Below are 22,615 nucleotides of genomic sequence, written 5' to 3'. Positions count from 1 at the left end.
CAGGGACAGGAGCCTACAGCTCTCTGGGCACCAATGCCAGTGCCTCACCAACTTCATAGGAGCAAATTTCTTCCTAATACCCAATCTAAATCTCCCTTCTGTTAGTTTTAAACCCTTCCCCCTTGTCCTATCACTACACCCCCTGACAAAGCTTGCTTTCCTGTAGGCTCCTTTAAGTACTGCAAGGCTGCTATAAGGTATCCGCAGAGCCTTCTCTTCTCCAGGTTGAATAGCCCCAGCCTTCTCAGCATGAATGCTAAATCATTGCTAATTAGCACATCACAAAGACCACGTGTCAGCTGTGTCCTGGTCAAGATCGTTCTAAGGGTGAGCCCATTTTCTTAAGGGGCATTTCATTCTTCTACAGCATCCAGGGATCTCAAAGCACATCATAAAGGAAGAGAAACGTCTTTAGGTTTGCTTTATGGCTGGAGAATCTGAGACCTAGAGCAGCAATGTCACTTCATGAAGACCAAATAGCTGTTCAAGTTGAATGTAACGTTTGAAAAAATCCTAAACATTTGAAATGCCTGTTTGAAAAACTGAAAATGTAACAGGCTTAGCTCTGAGAAACATCACAGTGTGGTTCACATCTGGGGTCAGTGCACAACAACTATTAATGAGAAAAAAATGCAGCTCAGTTAGCCATCCCTGGAGCCTGTTTGCTGAGGCTCTTCCTCCAGTCTTGCTGTGTTTTCATGATTCACCAGCTCTTCGACAGGAATTACATTTAAAATTGCATGTAAGTAATGCATTTTTCTTAATAAATTCATGCTGACATTCAATTCCCTGGCATGCATTTCCAGCCCTTTGCCCCTTCTTTACTTTGTGACAGGGATATACGATGAAAACTTGGTTATGCCATTCTGAGGAAAGATATCATAGTAATAACACTAAAAAATAACAATTAAAAAAAAATCCACTATTTTGAACAGAAAATAACCAACCGTGTCATTTTCCAGTGTTATCAGAAATTGAATCTGAGCAATCAGTGCACTGAATGGCTCAGTCTCTCCTGGGATGCGTTGAAGCCAATGTGCAGTCAGGAATTAAACAATGGAGAATGACTAAGGATATTTTCTACTTCACAATCTTTGTCACAGGTTCCTAGGATCAGAATTCATATCCAGCCTCCTTTGTCTCTGAAACTGTTTTAATGCAGGTCAACGTTGAAGTTTCTTCTAAAGAAATCCATCGAACAAATGCCTTCTGCATTGTTCAAAGTCCTCATACACTGAGACATAACAAAGTAATATGGTTTAATGATGAACTTCAGGACAGTCAGCATGATCAAAAAGGCTTTATTCTCAGCCAACCTAAATTTTCCCCAGTAATGATCAGATCTGTTCCTTGGTGTTATGCTTCCTTGGACCGCAGCAGTCCAGAGCATAGAGACAAACGAGAGATCAAAACCAGCGGAAATAACGTTTGACAGATGAAATCCCATCTTTTGAAGAGGCTCAGAATCTTTAAAAGTACTTTTCATCCCTTTGGAACTGAGAATATTTATCCACTCCAGTCATGTTGTTCTGAAGGACATGATTTGGTAGGAAATATTGGTGGTAGGTGGACGGTTGGTCTGGATGATCTCGGAGGTCTTTTCCAACCTTAGTGATCCTATGATTCTGTATTGCCATGGGCTGGTATAATGATCCCTCGTGAAGAATACGATTCTGGTTTTGCCTAACAAGTGACCAGAACTCAGCTGAGCTGTACACTGGGCATTTGGCTCTCAACTAACCAAGAAATACAATTATCTGCATTAGTTAAAGCTTCCTTCTCTGTGTGTGAAACCAGTTTTAATGGCCACAGGCTGAGTGCTTGCATATGGACATATAATTTAATGGACTTTTAAGACTGAGCCCTCATTTGGAAATAACATTGATTTCTTCTAGTAGCATTTATATCTCCTTATCTTCCAGCTCTAGGATGGCTCTCTCTCAGAATTAATCCTGGATGTTGTTTTGTAAAACATGAAGCTCAGCCTACCCAACAATTTTAATTCTTCATTAGATCAAATCCAACTTGTAGCTGTAATGAGGTCAGGGGCAGAGCTGTGTTGTTTTTAAAATCTTTGTGCCCTGCATTTCTAATGGCCACTTTTCAGTTACAGGAAGAGAAAAGCAGGCAGCTGGATGCAGTGCTTTGCTCCCATATATGATAAGGCAGAGGAAGAGGTAACATGTTTGTGTTACCATGGTTCATGGCAGACACTAAATTTCAGTGGTTTCATTTCAGTACTTCTCACAGCATCCTTGAAAGTGTGAGTAACTCCAAGGACACTAAGTAGGCTGCGTCCAAAGCAGGCTGGTCAGCAGAGTGAGGGAGGGGATCCTGCCCCTCTGCTCTGTGCTGTGAGAGCTCACCTAGAGCACTGCACCCAGATGTGGAGTCCTCAGTACAGGAGAGATGTGGACCTGTTGCAGTGTGCCCAGAGAAGGGCCACAAAAATGATCCCAGGGATGGAAAACCTCCCTACAAGGATAGGCTGAGAGAGCTGGGGCTGTGCAGCCTGGAGAAGGGAAGGCTCCAGGGAGACCTGAGAGCGACCTGTCAGTATTGAAAGGGGGGATGTGAGAAAGTGGACAGACTCTTCAGCAGGGTTTGCTGTGATAGGACAAAGGAAAATGGTTTCAAGGTAAAAGAGGGGTGATTTGGATTGCACATAAGGAAGAAGTTTATTACAGCAAGGGTAGTGAGGAACACAGGTTGCCCATAGAGGTGGTGGTGCCCCATCCCTGCAGACACTCAAGGTCAGGCTGGATGGGGCTCTGAGCACCTGATGGAGCAGTGGGTGTGCTTGTTCATTGCAGAGGAGTTGGACTACATGACCTTTAAAGGACTCTTCCAGTTCAAAAGATTCTGTGATTCTAAGTGATGCTTGAATCATTATGTACAGTTTAACTTGCATAACAAGCACAACATGAGCCTGTCAGCTTGCTTTAACACATTGTAAAGCCACTCATCCTTAATTACAAACACAAGACTTCACAGTTATTTAAAGAAAAGCCAAAAACCACAACACATTTTGGTAATCAGGGCTGTACTGTAACACAAGTTTTCAGATTCACCTTTCAGAACACATTAGCAGAGAGCTCCTTCCCCCACTCTGCAGTGCTTTCTGATGGGAGGAAGCATGAGGAAAACAAAGAAAGGGCTTTACCCTGCTGCTCCCCACCCCACTGTACAAATACTGTTGATGGCTTATTAGTGCTTTAACTAGAACTCAAGTGCAAAGCAATGTGGAATGGTTTAATAGGTCAGGTTGGTCAGTTGGTTGGTCACTAGCTCGCTAGCTATGGGGCGTGCTCAGGATTTGGTTTGGTTATCGGTTTGGATTAAAAGGTTTTAAGGGCTGCTCTAAATTACAGGCAGAGCAAATGGTCTGTATAGACAGAGCCTTCAACTGTTCTTTCCTTTGTCATTCCTCTCTGGTGCCATTATGCAGAAAGGGCTATTTGGTGATGAAAAAGTAATTCTTATGATTCTGATCTACCTATGGTAGCCACCAGCAGTGACATGCAAGGATTTTACAGATCTCGTGGATTTCTAGAGAGACACAAAGGATCTATGGTACATTCACAGTTCAGACTCCTAGGCCATGATGTAAAAACGAAATGTTTTGAATACTGCAGGACTGCTAACTTGCATTATTTAAATAGGATTTGCATGCGAGTTGGTCTCCTTATCAGTGAGTTCACTTACAATTATATTGCGTGTCACCCCAAATATATTTCTCACTGTAAAGAATTTTTACATAAAAGCAGACCTTTTTTCTCTTTCCAGCTACATGCAGTGTGATCTATTTGCCTCATCTTAACAGTTAATTCAGCAATTAACTTTCCTACATCCAGGTTAGGAAACAATTAGATTAGTAGCTGGCATCCTAGGCAACAGAGTTCATGCAGAATCACATGAAAAGCACAGACCTGACAAGGTGAGAACTCAGGGCTTAGCTCTGAAAAAGCTTTTTAGCCTTGAAAAAGCTCTGAGGCATTTATACCTACTCCATGGAGGCTGGAGCAGCATTAAGGACAGTTACAACCCTTTTTGGTGCCCTAAGTGAAAGGGAATCCATTGAGCCTGGAAACTTTGCCAGGACATCTGTCCCAGTTGGCTCTTACTGTGGTAAGAAGATTGGCTTTTCTCCATATTGTCCTTTCTAATAATGTTGATCTTGCCCATCCACACAAAGTACGTCCTGGGAAAGCACCTGTATTTTTATGTTGAAGGTCCAGAACAGTTTCTGAGTAAACTTCCTAACTTCTCTGCCTGCTGTTGGTTGGCACAGAGGACAGAGTGCTGGCTACACAGACAAACAGCCTTTAATTGTGTGCAGCTCTGAGAAGGAAAGTTAAAGTATGAAGGCCTACAGATAAATACACTGCAATAATGGGGATAGAGGAGATGCAGATGACTGCACAAGGAAATGCAATTCCTTACCACAATTGCTACTTTTCTTTAATCAGTGTGCAGGATGGAAGTGATCTAGTTCTCAAGAGCCTCAAGTGGAGAAGCAGATGTTATGGCATGCTTACTGTTTTTGAATGTGCTTCCTTGCTACATCTCAAAAGATTCTACAAAGGAATGCAAGCAGCATTACAAAGGAGGAGAGAAGAACCCCTAAGGTCAAGGAAACAACCAAAAACAGATGGCAGCAATTTTTGACGTGCAGTGTTAGCTACCAAGGTGAAGGCGCTTCACCTTGTTTGTGTCTTATTGTATTCGAAAGTACAAGTGGAACTTCACAGGTGCTTGTGAAATATCCCTCAATGGGACATGGCAGTGTCCTTCCACCCACATAAATCCTTACCAGAAGAACAAGAATCACTGGCCCTTGATATATGTAGTCGATATATTTCCCTGGTTCTTTTCCAAACCAGCATCTGTAAGAAACAAAACAAATGAGAAAACTGTTTATAAAAGGAATGAAGGTAGATTGTAATATCAAGGATACAGTGGAGATACGTTATATTCTGACTTCTTTAATTATGTATATAATCATCAGTGATGGAGTTTTCTGTTACAAGGCCTTCTTTTGTTTTGGACACAGGTCTGAGCTCCACTTTCCCACCCCATCAGAAAATTAATGTTCCAACTATTGTTTTGATCACTGTCTATATAACTGTTTCCAAGAAAAGTGGGAACCCGCTATCAGAGGACACAAAAGATGTAACCTTATGGGTTTGAAAGGGATGAAAGAGATTTTTTAAGGAAGAAGTCTGTTACTTGTTGCAATGCCCACACACCCTTCAAAGAAGGCTATTATATCAAATGTGTCTCAAGTTGCAAAGAAATAATGTCTAAATTAGGTATTGGATGAATATGCATTTCATCCAGCTGGCTTTGAACCAAGCTGGTGAACACCAAATTCAGCACTTAATACAAAGAAAATAAAGCTAGCAAACACCTGATCCAACATTACTAAAAGGGAACGAACTTGGGTTAAATGAAACCACAAGTAAACCACAGGAACAAAGTTCAGGCACAGACTCAATGATTTACAGCATTACATTGTCCTTGGTGTAGTTCTGTTGCAGTCCAGACAGCAGCCAACTCCCAGACAATTCAAGGGGACAAATCTGGAGTTGTTATGATCTAGAGAATCTCCCCAGCAGTCCACAGGCTACTCAGACCTTGTTTGAACTGGTCCCACTAGTGACTTCAGGCTCATCTGATTTAGTACTACGGACACAGCCACAATGTCTGGATACTGGTTCCACCAAGCAGGGACACCTTTGCTGCCATGATGCCATAACACCTTTAGGCTTATGTTACTGCAGCTCCAAATCTTGTCCCTTAGGAAGTAGGTTTTGGACTCCAAGTGTACAAGGGCTCTTTCTCTTTGTGAACGCTACACTAATCTGCAAAAATGATGTCTTCTCTGCATTAGTCTTGTCACTAAATATAAGGCTGGTGGGGCTGGAGACATGAAAACAAGGGCAGTTACTGAGCCAAGAGGACCACTGATATGGATGCAGATCTGCACTTTTACAAACATGAAAGATGTATTACTTGTTGCTTCCACAGTTTGCAGTCTATAAGACTCACAAGTCAATAAAACAAGCAAAGAGGCAGCTCAAATGGAAACAATTTCACTCATACAGTGCCCCAAAGCCTATCTTTCTCCGAAAGGCATTGCTTGCTAAAACAGAAGGAACTGTTTGCTCACTGCTTGCTAAAACAGAAGGAACTGTTTGCTCACTGCAAAATGCTCTTATCAATGTGAACCCACAGAAACGTTGAGATACGCAGTAGGTTTCTAGGAACATAATTCAGTACCACAAAACTGGCTGCTTTTCTGTAATATTTTAAGGTTCAAATGAATGATGGGCTTTGAATATTTTATAGGTATAAAACACATCTGTTATTCCCTGGTTCACTGACTGCAAATTAGTGTAAATTGATAATTTTGCAACTAATCTCCCAAAATCTGGCAGTAAGAACGAGACTTGGAATAAAGTACTTTCTGCAGCCAATTTCTCTTCCAAGAAGAATCCCCAAGGCAGCTTTAATAGAATGAAACTTTTTTTTTTTTTTTTTTTTTTTGGATTAGAGAGATGGAAAGAAATGAAAAAAAAATGAAGTGTAAGATATGCCAAGGCAGGAAACGCAACTCTCCAGAACTTGGATTTGAGAGATGTTTTTGAAGGGCATTTTGAGGCAACTACTACAGATTGCCTGAAAATTGTAGAACTGAAAGCTAATAAGGAGTTTCTAGGAAGCTGGCTATTCTAGCAGAAGAATTCAAATGGGACAAATAAGAGACTGAGACACGGAGCAGGACTCTGTGGGCTAGAAGAAATCCAAAGAAAATCTGGAAGGGCGCTGGTAGAGCACAAAAAGAGGTTACAGAGCAAAGGCTGCTCACTGCTCTCTGGAATTCAAGTATTGCTTAACTGCAAGATCATACTGAAGAGATAATACTAACATTTACTGTCTGAAGCTCAGTATGAGACCAAAGTTGTATTGAAATAACAATGTATATATAAACACGTCCACAAAATTTGAGGGAATCAGGTTGTTGCCGAAGTAGGCTAATACAACACAGGCAAGCTTGACTTTCCAGATTCCTTTTGTAGTCAGTAGAGAAAAAAAGATACAGAAAGCTTTTCTAGGATGGTATTCATCTTGTTATGCTACAATTAGGCTAAATTTTTAGTTTGCAATATAAACATTTCTAATCTGCCCATTAAATCAGTGGAGTGAGGACAGAGGATAGGTAAGTGCTGGTGACACTTCATATATCTACATCTATTTCGCTGTACTTCATACCTTCAGTCTAACTTACCAGACTGAGGCCTTAGCTGGTGTGTTGCAGACTGTCTGTCATCTTAACTCTTGCTCCAAATCCAACATAACCCCTTATTCTTACAGTAAAACCTGCACTACACGTTTCTTTAAAACCATAAAGAGAAATCTAAAACACTGACAATCACACGGTGCATCAGAGTTTTAATCCCAGCTGTGTGAAATTACATATGTAAAGCCATTTTCTTTTTTCTTTTTTATCTCTGCAAGAATAAACAAACACTCCCTCAATACTGAAGAGCAATTGTGCATTATTTTAATCTTTCAAGCTACTATGAGTTGCATAACATGAACCCCAGTTCAGGATCCCAAAAACTCACATTACAGTTTAAATGAAATATCATGTGCTTGAGAAGACGACTGAATATTTATGACAACTGACAGGCTCTCAGCAAATTCACTTCTTGTTTTGCTCCAGTTCATTCACTTTGCTGAGTCTCCCCTCCATAGACATTACTACAGACGTGAAAAGTAGGTTTCACTTAATATCCTTTGCCTTATAGCTTAATGCCCTCAACAGCTCTTCATTTACAAGAGTTCTGCCTTTGTGTGTGCATGTTTCAGATCAAAGGAATGCCACCAAAGCATCATGCATACAGTCTCAGTTTCTCAAGCAGAGTGATGAAGATCAGGAGTCCTGGCCCCACCACTGGCACTAAGGCTCCTGGTCGTTACACCTCACACTACTGTGGGCAGAAGCCAAAAGGACTTTCTCAGTGCACAACAGATTTGGAGCAGCTGTGATGTGCAATGAGGTCATTGTGGATGTTTTGCTACAACCCAGACATCAGCATAAAGATGAAAGCATCCCGAGGCATTTGGTTAAGTTGTCTGGGTCAGCCAAGAAAACCTGGAACCTTCCTGATCAGCAACCATGTGAGCCAAATGATGTATATGAGTTAGAGCACACAGATTTGCCCGTGATATGAATTTATATGCTTAAGCTCCATTTCATAATCCACCCAAGACAGAGAGGTTTAGCCTAGAGACTCAAGAGCATCCTAGATACCAAATAAGATTCAGAACAGTGAACAGCATCACTTTGTCCTTCTTGACCTGCTGTCAGTATTATGCATCCTTCTTTCTTTCACAATGCCACGTTGTGATGAATCTGGGCAAGTTACATTTCACTGCTGAAAGGTGGCATACATGCCAACATAAACCTATCATGTCTTCCTTCTGATCTAAGCAAGGTACATCGAAGTGAGATTCTTTAACGTTCACATTGCAGGCGTGGAGGTGATGGTGAAAGGAGGCAGTGGTACCAATGATGCAGTGGCTTCTCTATCCATCCATCTAGTGTGCATCATGATCACAGTAAGACAGCTCCATGCTGCCCTGTGCAAGGCAACAGCTAAAAGGAGCCTGACCGTGAGACCCAGAACATTGAAGTCTTCACTTACACAGAGAAAAGAAAGTCTGTGAGCATGGAAACTGGGGAAATTTGGTCATCCGAGGCTGCTTGATTTGAACACACAAGGAACAGATTCCAAATGAAGATTTTCTTCCCATTTTGCAACTATATAATGGATTCCCTCATGTGATCACTGCAGATTGGGATGGCATCACACAGAACATTTTTCTTGGTGAAAGAGTGTAGTATGATTGTCAATATGTGTAACTGCTGGGAATTGGATTATAACCTTCAAAGTCACCACTAAAGCTATAAAGGAGAGACTGGTCAAGGGTTCCACACTCAGTGGGGAGCAGAAAAGAGGAATTTAGTAGTGCAGAACAGAATTCCTCCCACAGTGTGGATACCCATAGCTCAACCACTCATCCTATCCTTCTTCCTTCTAGACTCCTTTCTCTCTAGGAGAAAGAAATAGTGCGTGCACATCACATTCATCCAACCTACTTTGGACATCTCCTTCCGGATGAGATGAAATGCACCCCAGTCAGCATTTACTGTTTGATCACCACTAATCATACTACAGATTAGTGCAAATTCAGAAACCTACGAGGCAGACACTTACATTTAATCAGGTAAACAGACAGGGTGGTCATATGAATAACAGATTTGGAAAGCAAAGAACTTCTTTACGGTTAAGAGAAGTGGGCTGTAACAGCCAGCAGATGTTGATCCAAACACCAGTTGCAAAGCACAAGCTATATCTGACCAATATCAAAGTTTGAGGAAAAAATCCCAACGCAGATGCCTGTTTATCTCCCTTATTTTTCAATTTCATGCACTTAACTGTTTTCAGGTGGAAGAGAGAGAACCAGAAATGCAAAAACTCCAACCACCAGACTACTATTGGCATGCTGACAACTGAATTCTGCACACCCTTTAGCACTCAACTGTAGTTTTCACCAATGTTTCGAGCAGGACTCTCATTGAAGGAGATTAACCTGACTGTAAATCATACACAAAGCTATCAAATGAGAACACAGGGGTTTGGTGAAGGAGATTTGGGAAACTATCGATACTCTAGGAGCTAGCTCAGATAGCGCTCCGAAATTTGAGATTGTTTGGGTTTACATGAAGGGGATCTGACCTTTTCTCTTTCCAAACAGTCTAATTTCTAAATTCTTAGTTCAGCCTGTAGGAATTTCCTAATTTATTTAGACAGCCACATAAACACAAATGTTAACGTCACTTACTGCTCGTTTTCATAATACAGCTTGCCAATGGCCCACGCAATGATGATTGGGCAAGGAATACCTACAACAACAAACCAAATCCATTATTTAATCGCAGTCCATTTATGTGTTGATGATACAGATACAGAAAGAGGTTTGTAATGAGCATAGGAAGTCTTGCTTAATGCACTGGTAGACTAAATGCAAGTGGTCCTATCTTGGTACATGTGAGACACTGCAATTGCTGTGACTTCTTTATGTATTAAAGAATGGTATCAACAAGAAAAGAAATTCAGTACTAGTAAGAAAAGTTAATAAAATTATTAACAACATAAATACATATTATTATTTTTCTGTAAATGTTACCGGAACATTTTGGTTCATTCACAGGTAATTCTGGTCCCATTTCATTTTCCTCCAATTTATATGGTTTTCTATAAAGTCTTATAGAGAGTATTTGGAGGTGGGTATTGCTTGAATGTTTATTTCCCAGGTTGCAAGAAGACTGTAAACTTAGTTGAATTTGAATTTCAGCACCTTCAACAAATTTGAGTTGTGCCCTGAACTTGTCAAACGGGTTGAAGAGAGTTTCTTGTTTTCCTGCTAGGTTAGAAATCATTCTTTTTTGCTCTTTTCTAAAGGATCCAGCTACTCTTAACCATATGTATTTTGTTGAAGAAGTGCTTAGGAAGTTCCCATCTCCATTTCCCCCTTTCCCTGTAACCTGTCTCGCTGCTCTCGTTCTCATCACTTTAATGCTCAGCACCATACAACACCATTTTAAATCCACGAGGCACTTACACCATCCAATGAAGAGAAAGACCCATTTCCGCAGCTTATCCGTGGAGTAGGTCATCACTATAGCAGTATGTAAGTAGCAGCCTTCCACAAACATCCAGAAGAAGTTGGTCACCACAAAATAATTGTAGACAGTGGTAATACACCGACACCAAGGCTGGAAAGGAGACAGGAAATAACATCTTGAAATAACGGTAAGACCATTTCAAAGACACCATTTCTCGCTCATCTCTTAAGATCAATGACAGAAGTCATTCAAAGAGTGCACGTTTATGCCTGGGACTTGGAACTGTGGTATCTTAGCTGCAGTTGGGAGCTCACAGCTGTATCTGTCACTTTCTGCTGAGGGTTGGCTTTGCCCACAACATGCAGGAGTCTCTGCACCAAGCAGGTATGGAAGCTAACACGCCAGGAGACGTGCCCTCCTGAGCAGCCTGCAAGCAGCCATGTGGAAAGAAAACAAGAGGAGGCAGCCACTTGACTGCAGGGGATCTTCCACAGTGGCACAGCCTTAGCCTGGGACCATTTCCAAGGACAGCTTGTGAGCGTGAGCATCTCTTAGGCAGTACTACTTATCTGCTGAGCAATTTGAAGAAAATTTAAGATAAAAGTTAACGTTGCAGTCCCGTTTCACTTCCACTGAAGGAGCAATACTGACATTTTGGGGAAAAAAAAGGATATTTTTCTTTTAAGCTATGTGTTTATCAACTATTTCATCCCGTCTATTCCTGCCATTTGTGTCTTTGCAGCACTGCCATTTGTTTAAGTTGCAGTACTGCACACAGCAGCCCTGAATTTCACCATAACATCACAATACTTTTTGGTCAGGCTCAACGTAGGCAGCTCCTATGGTTGTGTGCAGGGAGAGCACAGCTGTGCAACAGGCAATTATCCACAGAGAGGCAGATGGTAACAACCCAACAATCATTCATTAAGAAGCTGCTGATGGTGATTTCCATAGCTCTACACACAGAAGTCTGGGAAAATTCCTTCCTGGCCAAGCATGCATTCGGTGTATTCCCTGAAGCATGACATTAATTACCTATGTTAGCTGGTAGCACAGATGTCATTTTCGGTCTCACCATTCTCCAGCCTTTTAATTAACTCTACTGAAGAATTCGAAACTTTTGACCCTCAGTTAATTTCATTTTGGACCTCATCTGCTTGGGAACTGATGATCTCTATGCATTCAACAGAGCAACAGACGCACTTTGAAACCCAGCAGAATTCTGTGGACTAAAAACTCACTGGGCAAGAAACACGGACACAAAATGATAGTGCGTCGACAAGTGGCAATCACTTCTGTTTTACTGAGCTTCAACAAACAGAAAGAAAAAATCCTTTTGGATTTGTTATGGCCTTTCATGTCTGTGTAATTTCATCAAGAGCTGAAATGTAGTTTGCCCTGATCCTTTCAATGGGACTTAAAAACAAAACCACTCAGCAGAAGATGAACTTCTTTTATTCACAGAATCACAGGATGATCCAGGTTGGAAGGGACCTCAAGGATCATGAATCTCCAATCCATGCAGGACATGCAGGACCACCAACCTCCACATTTAATACCAGACCAGGCTGCCCAGGGCCCCATCCAACCTGGCCTTGAACACCTCCAGGGATGGATGGGGCATCCACAGCCTCTCTGGACAGCTGTCCCAGCACCTCACCATTCTCTCTGTGAAGAACTTCCCCCTGACATCCAACTTACATCTTCCCTCCCTCAACTTAAAACCATTTCCCCTTGTTTTGCTCTTATCTGCCCTTTCCAAGTTTAGTGTAAGCGAACTAGATATTTTTTTCTCTCTCTGTTTAGCCTAAATGAAGTAGAATGAGAAGGAACCCCTCCTCTCTATTTCTGGCTACTACCAAGCACTTTGGTTTCATTCCTGATTGACTCCCAAACTACTAAGACCATTTTTCCTAAAGCACTCAGTCTCATATTTGCTTTTGCTGTCTAAGAAGGTATAAACATGAATTAAATCCTTCCCTGTGACCTCAATCTCATGTAAACTCTCCCATGTGACACTGACACTTGTTCTGCCCTTTCCCTCGGCTGTAAAACTTACACAGCCTTTCTTCTTTTCGAACGAACTGTACAGCTAATTGCACTTCAGCCTGCTGCTCCTCTGTCAGAACTGAGTGGCATTGCACCGTGGGCTGTGAACGAGCAGGGACACCTACAGACCCACACACACGAAGGCTGTCAGATCTCCCTCTGCACCGTTTCCATAGGAAACCAGAACAAAATGAATTTTAACGACTCCACGCAATTCCTATCGGAATCGTGCATTTGATATTATCAAATAATAAACCCAATTAGCAGAACTCATTAATTTATGCCATTTCATTTATTTGCCAGAGGACACTCGGTCCTCTCATGTATCCACCATTCCAGCACTTCCCCTTCTTGATTTATTAGCATCAGCACGACAATTTCATGCAAAATGTTTTCATGTTGAGTCCTCTACGTTTCTGTAATGTATGATTTAGTCTCCTCTGATTAACCTCAAAGAGATAACGTGATGAGCTGCCATAAATTATGCTGCTCCCATTGGTTTTGGAGGCATTGTTTTGTTGCTGACTTCCATCACAATAAGAGCACGGCCACTAAGTTTGTATAAAGCACTCCCCAAAAAAAGCCTGTGGTATTTTGTGGAGAAAAGGTGAGCAATGGTAAACTGAGCCATGTGAGGATCTGCTTTGTCTTCATTGGTTTATATTTTCCTTGGGCATTTTGTGGTGCCATTTTAAAACACAGTTGAGTCTCTAAGTGCAACAGATTACTCCAAAATAATTGTAAAAATCTGCATTAATATTTCAGTATTATCCAGAAAGCAAACCACACAGCACAGAACTATCAGCAGTAAAGCTCATATCCCACCATCTTTCATAGCCTGAAAATGACAGAAACACAAAGCAAAGAAGGAACTAATGAAAGCTCCATCTTCTTAAACGAGTATCTACTTGAACAGAAATACAGTTATGCACAGATAAGACAAAAAAACTTAGAATCTTGGGCTTCATTTTTATCGTGGTACTGAAGACTTTGCTGTTCACTCTTCCAAACTGTGGGATCACAGAATCACAGAATAATAGAATGGCCTGGGTTGAAAAGGACCACAATGCTCATCCAGCTCCAACCCCCTGCAGTGTGCAGGTCACCAACCAGCAGCCCAGGCTGCCCAGAGCCACATCCAGCCTGGCCTTGAATGCCTGCAGGGATGGGGCATCCACAGCCTCCTTGGGCAACCTGTGCCAGTGCCTCACCAGCCTCTGAATGAAAAACTTCCTTCTAATATTTAACCCAAACCTCCCCTGGCTCAGTTTAAAACTATTCTCCCTTGTCCTATCACTATCCAATCTCTTGTTTATATTCTCCCTTCAAATATTGGAAGGCCACAAATCTGACATTTGAAAAGTTAACCGAGGATGATTAAGTGCCCAGCTGACTTCAAACAAACGGATATCTGAGCTCCTGAAGTGGTTTTTAATTTCTGCAGAACCATCTCCTCCAGGAGCACACATTGCTTGCTATCAGTGAAGGATCCAGCTTTTTCTTTATGGGCAGTTCTGCACTTTAGGAAAGCAAGTGTGCTTTCCAAAACAAAACTATGAAGGGTGTGCTCATGTATGTATCCGTAACACAATGGTAAGTTGTTTATTGTGGAGGTAGCCATCAGGAAACAGTCCTAAAAGCAGAACGTTCCACTAGAAGAACACTACTGAGAACAGCACAAATTCTGTAAAAGGGATCTATCAAAAAGAATGATTCCCCAAGGAAATGCGGAATTATTTCGCAAGAAAACTGAGAACAAGTATTTTTCTTTATGAGAGAACGCTTTTAATCCATTTCAAAATCTACTTTAGAATATTTTATTTTTAATAATTTAAAAATACTCCTTCTCTGAAAGAGCAGTCAAGCACTGGAATGGGCTGCCCAGGGAGGTGGTGGAGTCACTGACCTTGGAGGTGTTCAAGGAACGTTTGGATTTTGTGTTGAGGGACGTGGTTTAGTGAGATCTATTGGTGATAGGTGGATGGTTGGACTGGATGACCTTGAAGGTCTCTTCCAACCTTGGTGATTCTGTGAAAATCCTCATGTTATTGGGGCTTCTGGGTAAGGCAAGGCATTGCAGTACTAACAGCGGGACTGCTCCCATGTCCTCAGTCAAACTAGAAGCATCAGTTGGGAGTTCCATGAGTGAACAAGAAATAAGAGAAATGCAAGCGTGGTGACGCCTTGCTTTTATCAAGAGTGCTCAGTGCCGTGCACAGAAGATGCCCCACTTCTTGCCCCTCTCGCATTTTTTACTGTGTTGATCTGCCCTGTCCCTTGGAGTGGCCGTTACCCTCAATCACCCATAAGAAAGCTGACTTAGGAAGCAGCAACCTCTTCTTTGCTATTAAGTTGGCTGTGCTAGTTTCCCACTAGTTAAGTGAGCTCATCTCCAAGGATTCAGCCTTCCCCAAGGGACCAAGAAAAGGGGCCAAGCAGCAGGAGCTGGAGCGAAGAGTTTGCGTCCCTGGAGGAATGAGTCCCTGGATGCAGCCCATCTCACACAACCTCATAGTGAAGATGGGATTAGCAGAAAAATGGAACCACAAAGATATAAAGGGGCAAAACTGTTCTGTTTCAGGTCTGATTTCTTTTATTTCCTGCAGAGCCCCTCAGGCTCCAGACAGAAAGGTGCCTGCTGTCATCAGACAAAGTAGCTGACTGAAAGCCTGAACAGCCAAAGCAATTATTTCTGTTCCTGTTCGTGGAGGTGTTGTTCTCTGGAATGAATGTTTTTTGCACAGAAATGCAATCACTGCAAGACGCTGTGACAAGAATATTTGAGAACCACAATACTGTGTCTCAAAGCAAAAGTATTTGGAAAATCTCAGTGGACAATGAAGATTAGGGAGATTTTTAGAGCTGGATTATGACTATAAAAATTATGACGTTCAGCAATGAGCAAATAAATGGAAATTTAGAAAATCTAAGTTGTTTTTTTTTTTTTTTTTTCCTTGAAAGGACATGAAAAATGCTCTGTGTGCGTGCCCTTTGGTATATTTCTATCAACTGAATGAATTCAGCGCCTCAGCTCACCCCCAAACTGTGTGCCACACCACCTCCAAGCACTTACTTCGTTGCTTTCATGTATGTTGTGATCTATCATTTGCAGCAGAAACCACATCACATTTCTCAGGATGAACGTGGTGATCAGATTCCAGTGGATAATATTCCGAAGGCATCTGATACTCCTAAACAGGGAAATAGATTTAAATCATTACATATAGTGAATATATAGACATTTATATAAAGTAAGTTGTATACAAGTATATAAAATACACAAGCTAATTCTGTTCACCTGCCAAGTTCCTCGTAATCTATTCCCACCCATAACCTTCTTACTCCATGAGAAAGGAGGTTTTTCTTTGCCATGCTCAGCAATGATGGACTGTGAGGATGTCTGTAGCACATCCTCACCAACAAATTACTGGGCCAGGCCCAGGTAACTGGCAGAGCTGTGCCAAAGCCAAAAATTGGACTTTGCAGTGTAGTCACAATGAATATAAATGGTGTGAATACAAAACAGCAGCAGATGGATGGTAAAACATGTGGTGCTTGCTATATGCCTTTCTTCCAGGAACCAAGTTATCAGAACCATTTTCATAGGGGTTCAAATAGCCAGCGTGCTTCCTGGGATCATCAGGGTAGGATTCTCCATTTGGCATATCAGCCTCCCTGCTTGTAACATGAGACATATGCAGAAAGTGCTGTGAGAAGGCACAATCCAGTAGCCCACATAGCCACTGCCTCAGGTCTTTTGTACGACAAGCAAGCCAGCCTCCTTCAGAACAAACATTTTGCTATCATAAAACCCTACTGCATTTTTCCAAGGACCTGATTAGTCAACCTGAGGGCCAGAAGCAATTCCGTTTGTGTTCTTCAGCCTCACAACCCTCTCAAAGACTTCTCAGCAATCCAGCAAAAAGCAAATGGAAAACCTCCCACATATGACATACTGCAATGTACAACGATGCTCTGAGGTATAACCCTACAAACCCGTGTTAGAACAGCTTCTGAGTTTAACAACTCAGGCTGTAAAATCATGGGTAGGCTTTCAAAGCAACCATGCAACCAACATCCACTGCCTTTCGTGTTGAACCCCAAGAGCCTATCTGGCTTCAGACTGACTTTGAAACATGCCATTGAGGTTCGTTCTTTGTTGACCATTCTGCACACAAATGTCCTGCAGCTTCTGTTCTCCTACATGTTTTAATCACTTCTGTCAGGTTAAGGATTAGCTGATTAAGGAAGGAGTGTGAAATACTACTTCTGGGGGTGGGGAAAGAAGCAGGGGACTAAAATTGAGGAAATTCAGGTCAAACGACAGAGGTGCTCTCATGAAACTAATTGCTTTTGAGAACTCTAGCAGCAAAACAGATTCAGTGCACTATGCCTCTGCTGAGATGTAGTTTCATCATCCCATATGCTAGGACATCACTACGTCTGTCTGGAAGAAACCTGATTCCCACTAGGCATACAGCACAACATTGGACTGGAGAAGAAAACAGGATTAAATTGTTTCAGATCTTTTGGTTAAGTTCTTAGAAAAAGCTTTCCTGACAGCAGGATCCCAGTCATCAAAATCACTTTTCTGTGCCTAGGAATACAAAGACAACCCTAGCATACACTGTCCTCACAGCCTTTGCCCTCAGTACTGCCTCTTGGTTCACACTGCTGTCTTCTTTGCCCATCTCTCTGCACTCAGCACTGGCTTTTGTTTGGACTGGTAGATGCTTAGGACAGAAACTGACTTTTAGTGATGTCTGCTCAGCAACAAGAGCAAGAGTGTAGGGTCTGTGTTGGGACCTCCCAAGTTATGCAGGGGATGATGAAGATCAAAATTCCTTGTTTAAAAACAAAAACCAACACAATTACAATGTGATGAGGGAAGATATGGTCCTGGTGTGAAATTAAGTGAAGTATAAGTACAACCAATACCTGGAATTTACCAATATGAGACTTCAAACTTTGTCAAATAATGCTTTGGACATGGAACATGGACAGTTAGCTCCCACAACCCACTGCCTTTAGCAAAAGACACCTTTTAGGAATCAGCACCCATGTAATGCAGTCTCATTCCCTTCTGACACTCTGTTGGCACAGCTGGTAAGCTGTGCTTTGACCAACTAAAAAGACTGACGTCTTAGAGCTGATGGAGCAGGGTAGGACGATCTGCTGCTCCTCCCCAGTTACATTCCAACCCAATTCCCTGCCTTGGCACAGGTGAGAGGCAGGAACTGCTTTTGTGATGGCTGGGCCACTGCTTTGCCAGGGTAAATAGTTGGGATTTGAATGTACAACACTACTCTCAGGCTGAGACATGTACCACGGAATCATAAAACAGGTCAGGTCAGAAAGGACCTCAAAGATCATCCCTGCCAAGGGGTGCCAAGTCTGAATGTGCTGCAGAGCTTCTCAGTGGTTCAGACGGTGAGGATACCCCAGACATGGAATAGTTACCATTTTTCCTCTTTTGGTTTCTGTGTTTCTGTCTCCTAACCAGTACTAGCACAAAAATCACAGTGTCCATAATGCAATTCATAGCCAAGGGTAGGAAAAGCACGAAAGAAGCATGTCAGATTCAGGCTGGGCAGGGAGACACAGCAGAGTAGTGCAGTGTGTGGAGGCTGCAGTGCACAGCAGTGAGAACTGTGGCTAAGCCAACTGGTACATAAGGGAAAAGCTCCTGCCAGCCACCTGAACAAGTTTCTTTAGTGTACAGGAACTGCTGGTGAATATCAGCATGGTTATTTACTGTGGATAAAGCACTGTGAGGGATACTGGCTGAGACAACGGTCCCCAGAGCCTACCCATAAATTTTATTTGTGTACCTAAGAGGTGGACAGAGGATGAAGGATGTGCAACACAACAAAGAGGAGACTTGAAGTGCACCTGCTGTTTGGTAGAGGGACAAAGCCGGCCTGCTCATAATTATCTCAGAGCCTGATGAAGAAACTCATAATTCTCAGAGTCATTTGTTCTCCCTAGGTATCTGCTTGGCCTTTGGTAGGTAGAAGCAAGCTGAAACTTACACACCTTAATTTGCTTTGAAATACTGCTGCTATTCATAAAAACGACCTGTCCTGAAGTCACAAACAGTCTTCTGTGGCAATGGGTTCCACAGCTCCTTTCTCCATCATTAATTATTACTGGCTTCACTTTGTGGAATGAGAAAGCAAACAAGTCAGTGTTCCAGGAACAGTGATAACTGCCTTCACGGGCAGCCCTGAAAAGGAACTCACATCATTACTGTGAGCAGGGGGAGCTGGAATGTGTGCTGTATGACAAGTTAGTGAATTGAACTCTTGTAAAGTCAGGTGAATGGCATGAATGCATTTCCTTGCAACTCAGAGGTTCTGAATTGAGGTGTTATTCTTACCTCAGCAGGGAGACGTTGCAATCTGGAGTGTGGCAGTGACAGTATAAAGAAAATGATATTTTCCTGATACAGGGAAGCCAAATAGTCATGAAAGGGAAGAAATGGGTGACTGAAATGATGCTTCAGATACAACTGAAGCACTTCTATTGTGAAATTGTGAATTACAGAGCCATTTTAAGTCCCTCAGCCTAAAATACTGGATGACAGAAGGTTTCATCTTCATCTACGTGTCAGGTATCACTGTTTCTGTCATTTCTGCCTATTTGCAGCCCTTGCTGCCCATGGAGGTGTGCAGCCTTACTTCCAAGACCAGCAGCAGTAGATGCCATCCCAGTGAGCACAGAATCATGGAATGGTTTGGGCTGGAAAGGACCTTAAAGATTATCCAGTTCCAACCCTCTGCCATGGGTTGGTTGCTCCAAAGCAGCTCAGGCTGCCCAGGGCCCCATCCAACCTGCCTTTAAGTACCTCCAGGGATGGAGCATCCACAGCAACTCTAAGCAGGCACATCCCAGAGGAGACACCATGCACTGAGGCTATGGATTTTCACTGAAAATCCTTCTCCTATATTTTCTGGATCCTTCTCAGACAAAATGTGTTGGTCGAGACCTTGGCTGGGCTCTTCTCCTCACTCTTCCCTGGTGCATGGGTCCCAGGGTAGTAGGAAAGAGAAATGTTGGAGCAATTCAGCCAGAACAGATTCAAGGACTTAGGCCAAAACATAAAGACATTGGAGCTTCCATATTCAGTCAGACCAATGAGCCATGGAGGCTGAGGCTGTCAGCAAAAGGCAACGCTCCTGAAGTAGCACAGTTCACACAGCAATTTCACTTTTGGCTGTGCCTGAAAGCAGAGTTTGGGCCTGACGTATCCCCCTGAAATACAGCAAGCAAGCAGTGCCAGAAAAGATGCATAGGTTAAACCGAGCAAATGAGCAGGCAGAAAGAAAAGGGCTTCCTGGAAAGGAGAGAAAGATGATGAGTTTTCCAACTTGCAGGGAGGACACCACTTCCTACATACACGGGTACTTGACTAGCAGCAGGTCTCTGTGCTGAACAGAGCCAGACAAGGTGATCCAGGAGCACACATCTCCCACTGCACGCACACACAGAGCCCCATAAAAGCATGAGCTTCAGCCCTATATATATATATATAGTAGAAACTTAGATGCAAAGAAGCAATTAAGAAGCAATTAAGGTGAAAGCAAACGTAATTCTCGTTGGCCCTCCTAGCTAGTAATCAAAAGCCAGGTGGATGGTGGGAAACTGCACATAATGACCTCTTTATTTGATTTGAGAACAGATCGTGTTTCAAGCTCAAATGTCATTTTCTGACTTAATGCCATACCCCTGGCATCCTGAATCGCTTGCTGTGCTGGATATCATAACTAGGCTTCCATAGCAGGAACAAGCTGCAAATGAAAAGCAAGGAAAACTCTCCTGCAGTTGGCTGCAACCTGTGTCAGAAGTGGGCAGGGTTTCTGATTGTTCATAGAGAAAAGCACACTCCGCTAATTATCTCAGTCAAATGATCTTAATTGCATGATGTGGTGTAGAAAGGAAAGAATTAGAAAATTCATTCTCTGGACTTGGGAAATGCAGAGAGCTGAAAAGGCAGGAAACTTATCCATTGTTCCCATACAGGTGATCTCGCTGATTCAGAAATGGAGGTCTACCAAATGCCTTATGGAACTGCACTGATAAAACTCTGATGTAGCCTTTCTGTTGATTCATGCTTTTTCTTCTCACTCTATCCATACAGTGCTATTTTTTTCCTTCAGGATGTTCAGAGCTACAATTGTCTGATTCAAAGCACGATACAAATAATTAACATTAGCAATCATCACCATGTGCCGGCATGGTTGAAAGCTGGCTGAATTAGCAGAATCATCTGCACTGAAATGCAAATGATAACTTTATTAAAGAAGCTTGGGCACCTTCTACTACTTAACATATTATTCTATTAATAATGATGTCCAATTAAATGCCATCCTGAAGTCTGTCTGAAAACAGTTGGCATGAAAAATTTGCAAGCGCTTGGCTGGAGTCCTTCCCACTCCATGAGTGCTGAACAAGGAGGAAGGAAAACCATGGGCAATACTAAAAAAAAAGTCTTTTTCCCCTTCAGTCTTTTTGAGGGCAGGCAGAGCTTGTAGACAATCCATAAATGGCACGGAGCAGGAGGAATACCTAACTGCACAGCTATTTCCCAGGCTGTCTGGGAATACAGGGGGTCTGTCACAGCCTATTTGTTTTCATCCACATGGAGCCCTTCCCTGAGGACCTCATGGTTTCCCCTGTGTGCTCATGTATATATTCTAGTATTCCTGCTGCTTACAGATGGAAAATGCAGCTGGAGAGGCTGTCAGGGAAAATGAGTTTCTTGGTGGCAGTTGCCTAGGGTAATATAAATATTCCCACATGAAACATGAGGGGCAGTTGCAAGGGAAGAAAGCCATGAAGTCTTATTTTGAAGGCAGCGATTAGGGTTAGCAGCAGCTTCCACCAGTGCTTAGGATGGGCACAGACACTAAAAGGAACCCACTGTGGAATTATCTGTGCTTCACTGAGCTTTTTCCAAACCCTATTTCTGCTTAAACACAGTGCTCAGGGGATTCTGCTGGTAAGTCAAAAAGCACTGATATTTCTTGTTCTGAAAGGCTGCAGCCAAAGTACCCATGAGCAAGCTGAGAATGAACAGGATGGGTAACTATAGGGCACTACCACAGCCTGTGCAGAAGCTTCCTTGCAAGCCAAGATTTTTGTCTCCTAACACACACTACCTTAAGATCAGCAGATGCACATTAGCTAGCCACAGCCCTCTGAGGATGACACCTCAGCAGATACACAAAAGAAGCAACTCTAAGGTGCTGATGCTGCTGTTCACGATCTCCTTGGCCTCATTTCCTTCAAAACATGGTGTGGATTGCTTCATTATTGCCCAGGGAGGTGGTGGAGTCACCACAGTAGAAGAACTGTGGAGATAAGGCACCTGAAGGACACGGTCAGTGGGCACGGTCAACAGTTAGGTAAACAGTTGAACTGCAAGATTTAAGAGGTCTTTTCCAACCTTAATGACTCTGAGATTCTACGATTATTTTAGAGTATCTGGCAAGGGAAGACAACATAAGATCATTCATAACTTGCTGTTTCCAAATGCTCATTCCTGTGGTTGGCCTATGTTTGCTGGCTTTGTGGTGCTCAGTGCCTGTGGAATCACTAAATATCCTGAGTTGGACAAGGATGTAGAAATGTTTCTCAGCCTGGGCACCTTCAGAGGAAGCTGCTGCTTCCATAACACACAAAAGCAGCCTAGACACTAGAAGGAGCATTCATTCCCTATTTAGGGGTGGCACATCTATTGACAAAATAATGCATCATAGAAGATTTTTTATTAGACAGAGAAGGTGAGTAGGTGCTGAACACCTGCAGTAGAGGTTTTGTGGGACATAGATGTGTGCTTCCTTGGGTGAAAATGGAAATCAAACC

General features: G+C 42.5%; 1 protein-coding gene across 3 annotated transcripts in view; it reads right to left on the bottom strand.

The window, feature by feature from the left end:
• CRHR2 (corticotropin releasing hormone receptor 2) overlaps positions 1-22,615 on the bottom strand; it is a 129,897-nt gene that overhangs the window by 23,148 nt on the left and 84,134 nt on the right. For all 3 annotated transcript variants that reach the window (XM_048951717.1, XM_048951718.1, XM_048951719.1), the window contains 4 exons: positions 15,822-15,939; positions 10,696-10,849; positions 9,916-9,976; positions 4,814-4,886 (listed from right to left, as the gene is read on the bottom strand). In XM_048951717.1, coding sequence (XP_048807674.1) covers positions 4,814-4,886; positions 9,916-9,976; positions 10,696-10,849; positions 15,822-15,939 — 406 coding nt within the window. The remainder of the gene's footprint in view (positions 1-4,813; positions 4,887-9,915; positions 9,977-10,695; positions 10,850-15,821; positions 15,940-22,615) is intronic.

Source organism: Lagopus muta, chromosome 7 (genome assembly GCF_023343835.1).
Source record: "Lagopus muta isolate bLagMut1 chromosome 7, bLagMut1 primary, whole genome shotgun sequence".
NCBI classification, from domain to species: domain Eukaryota; kingdom Metazoa; phylum Chordata; class Aves; order Galliformes; family Phasianidae; genus Lagopus; species Lagopus muta.
This window is presented reverse-complemented; position numbering and strand designations above follow the sequence as displayed.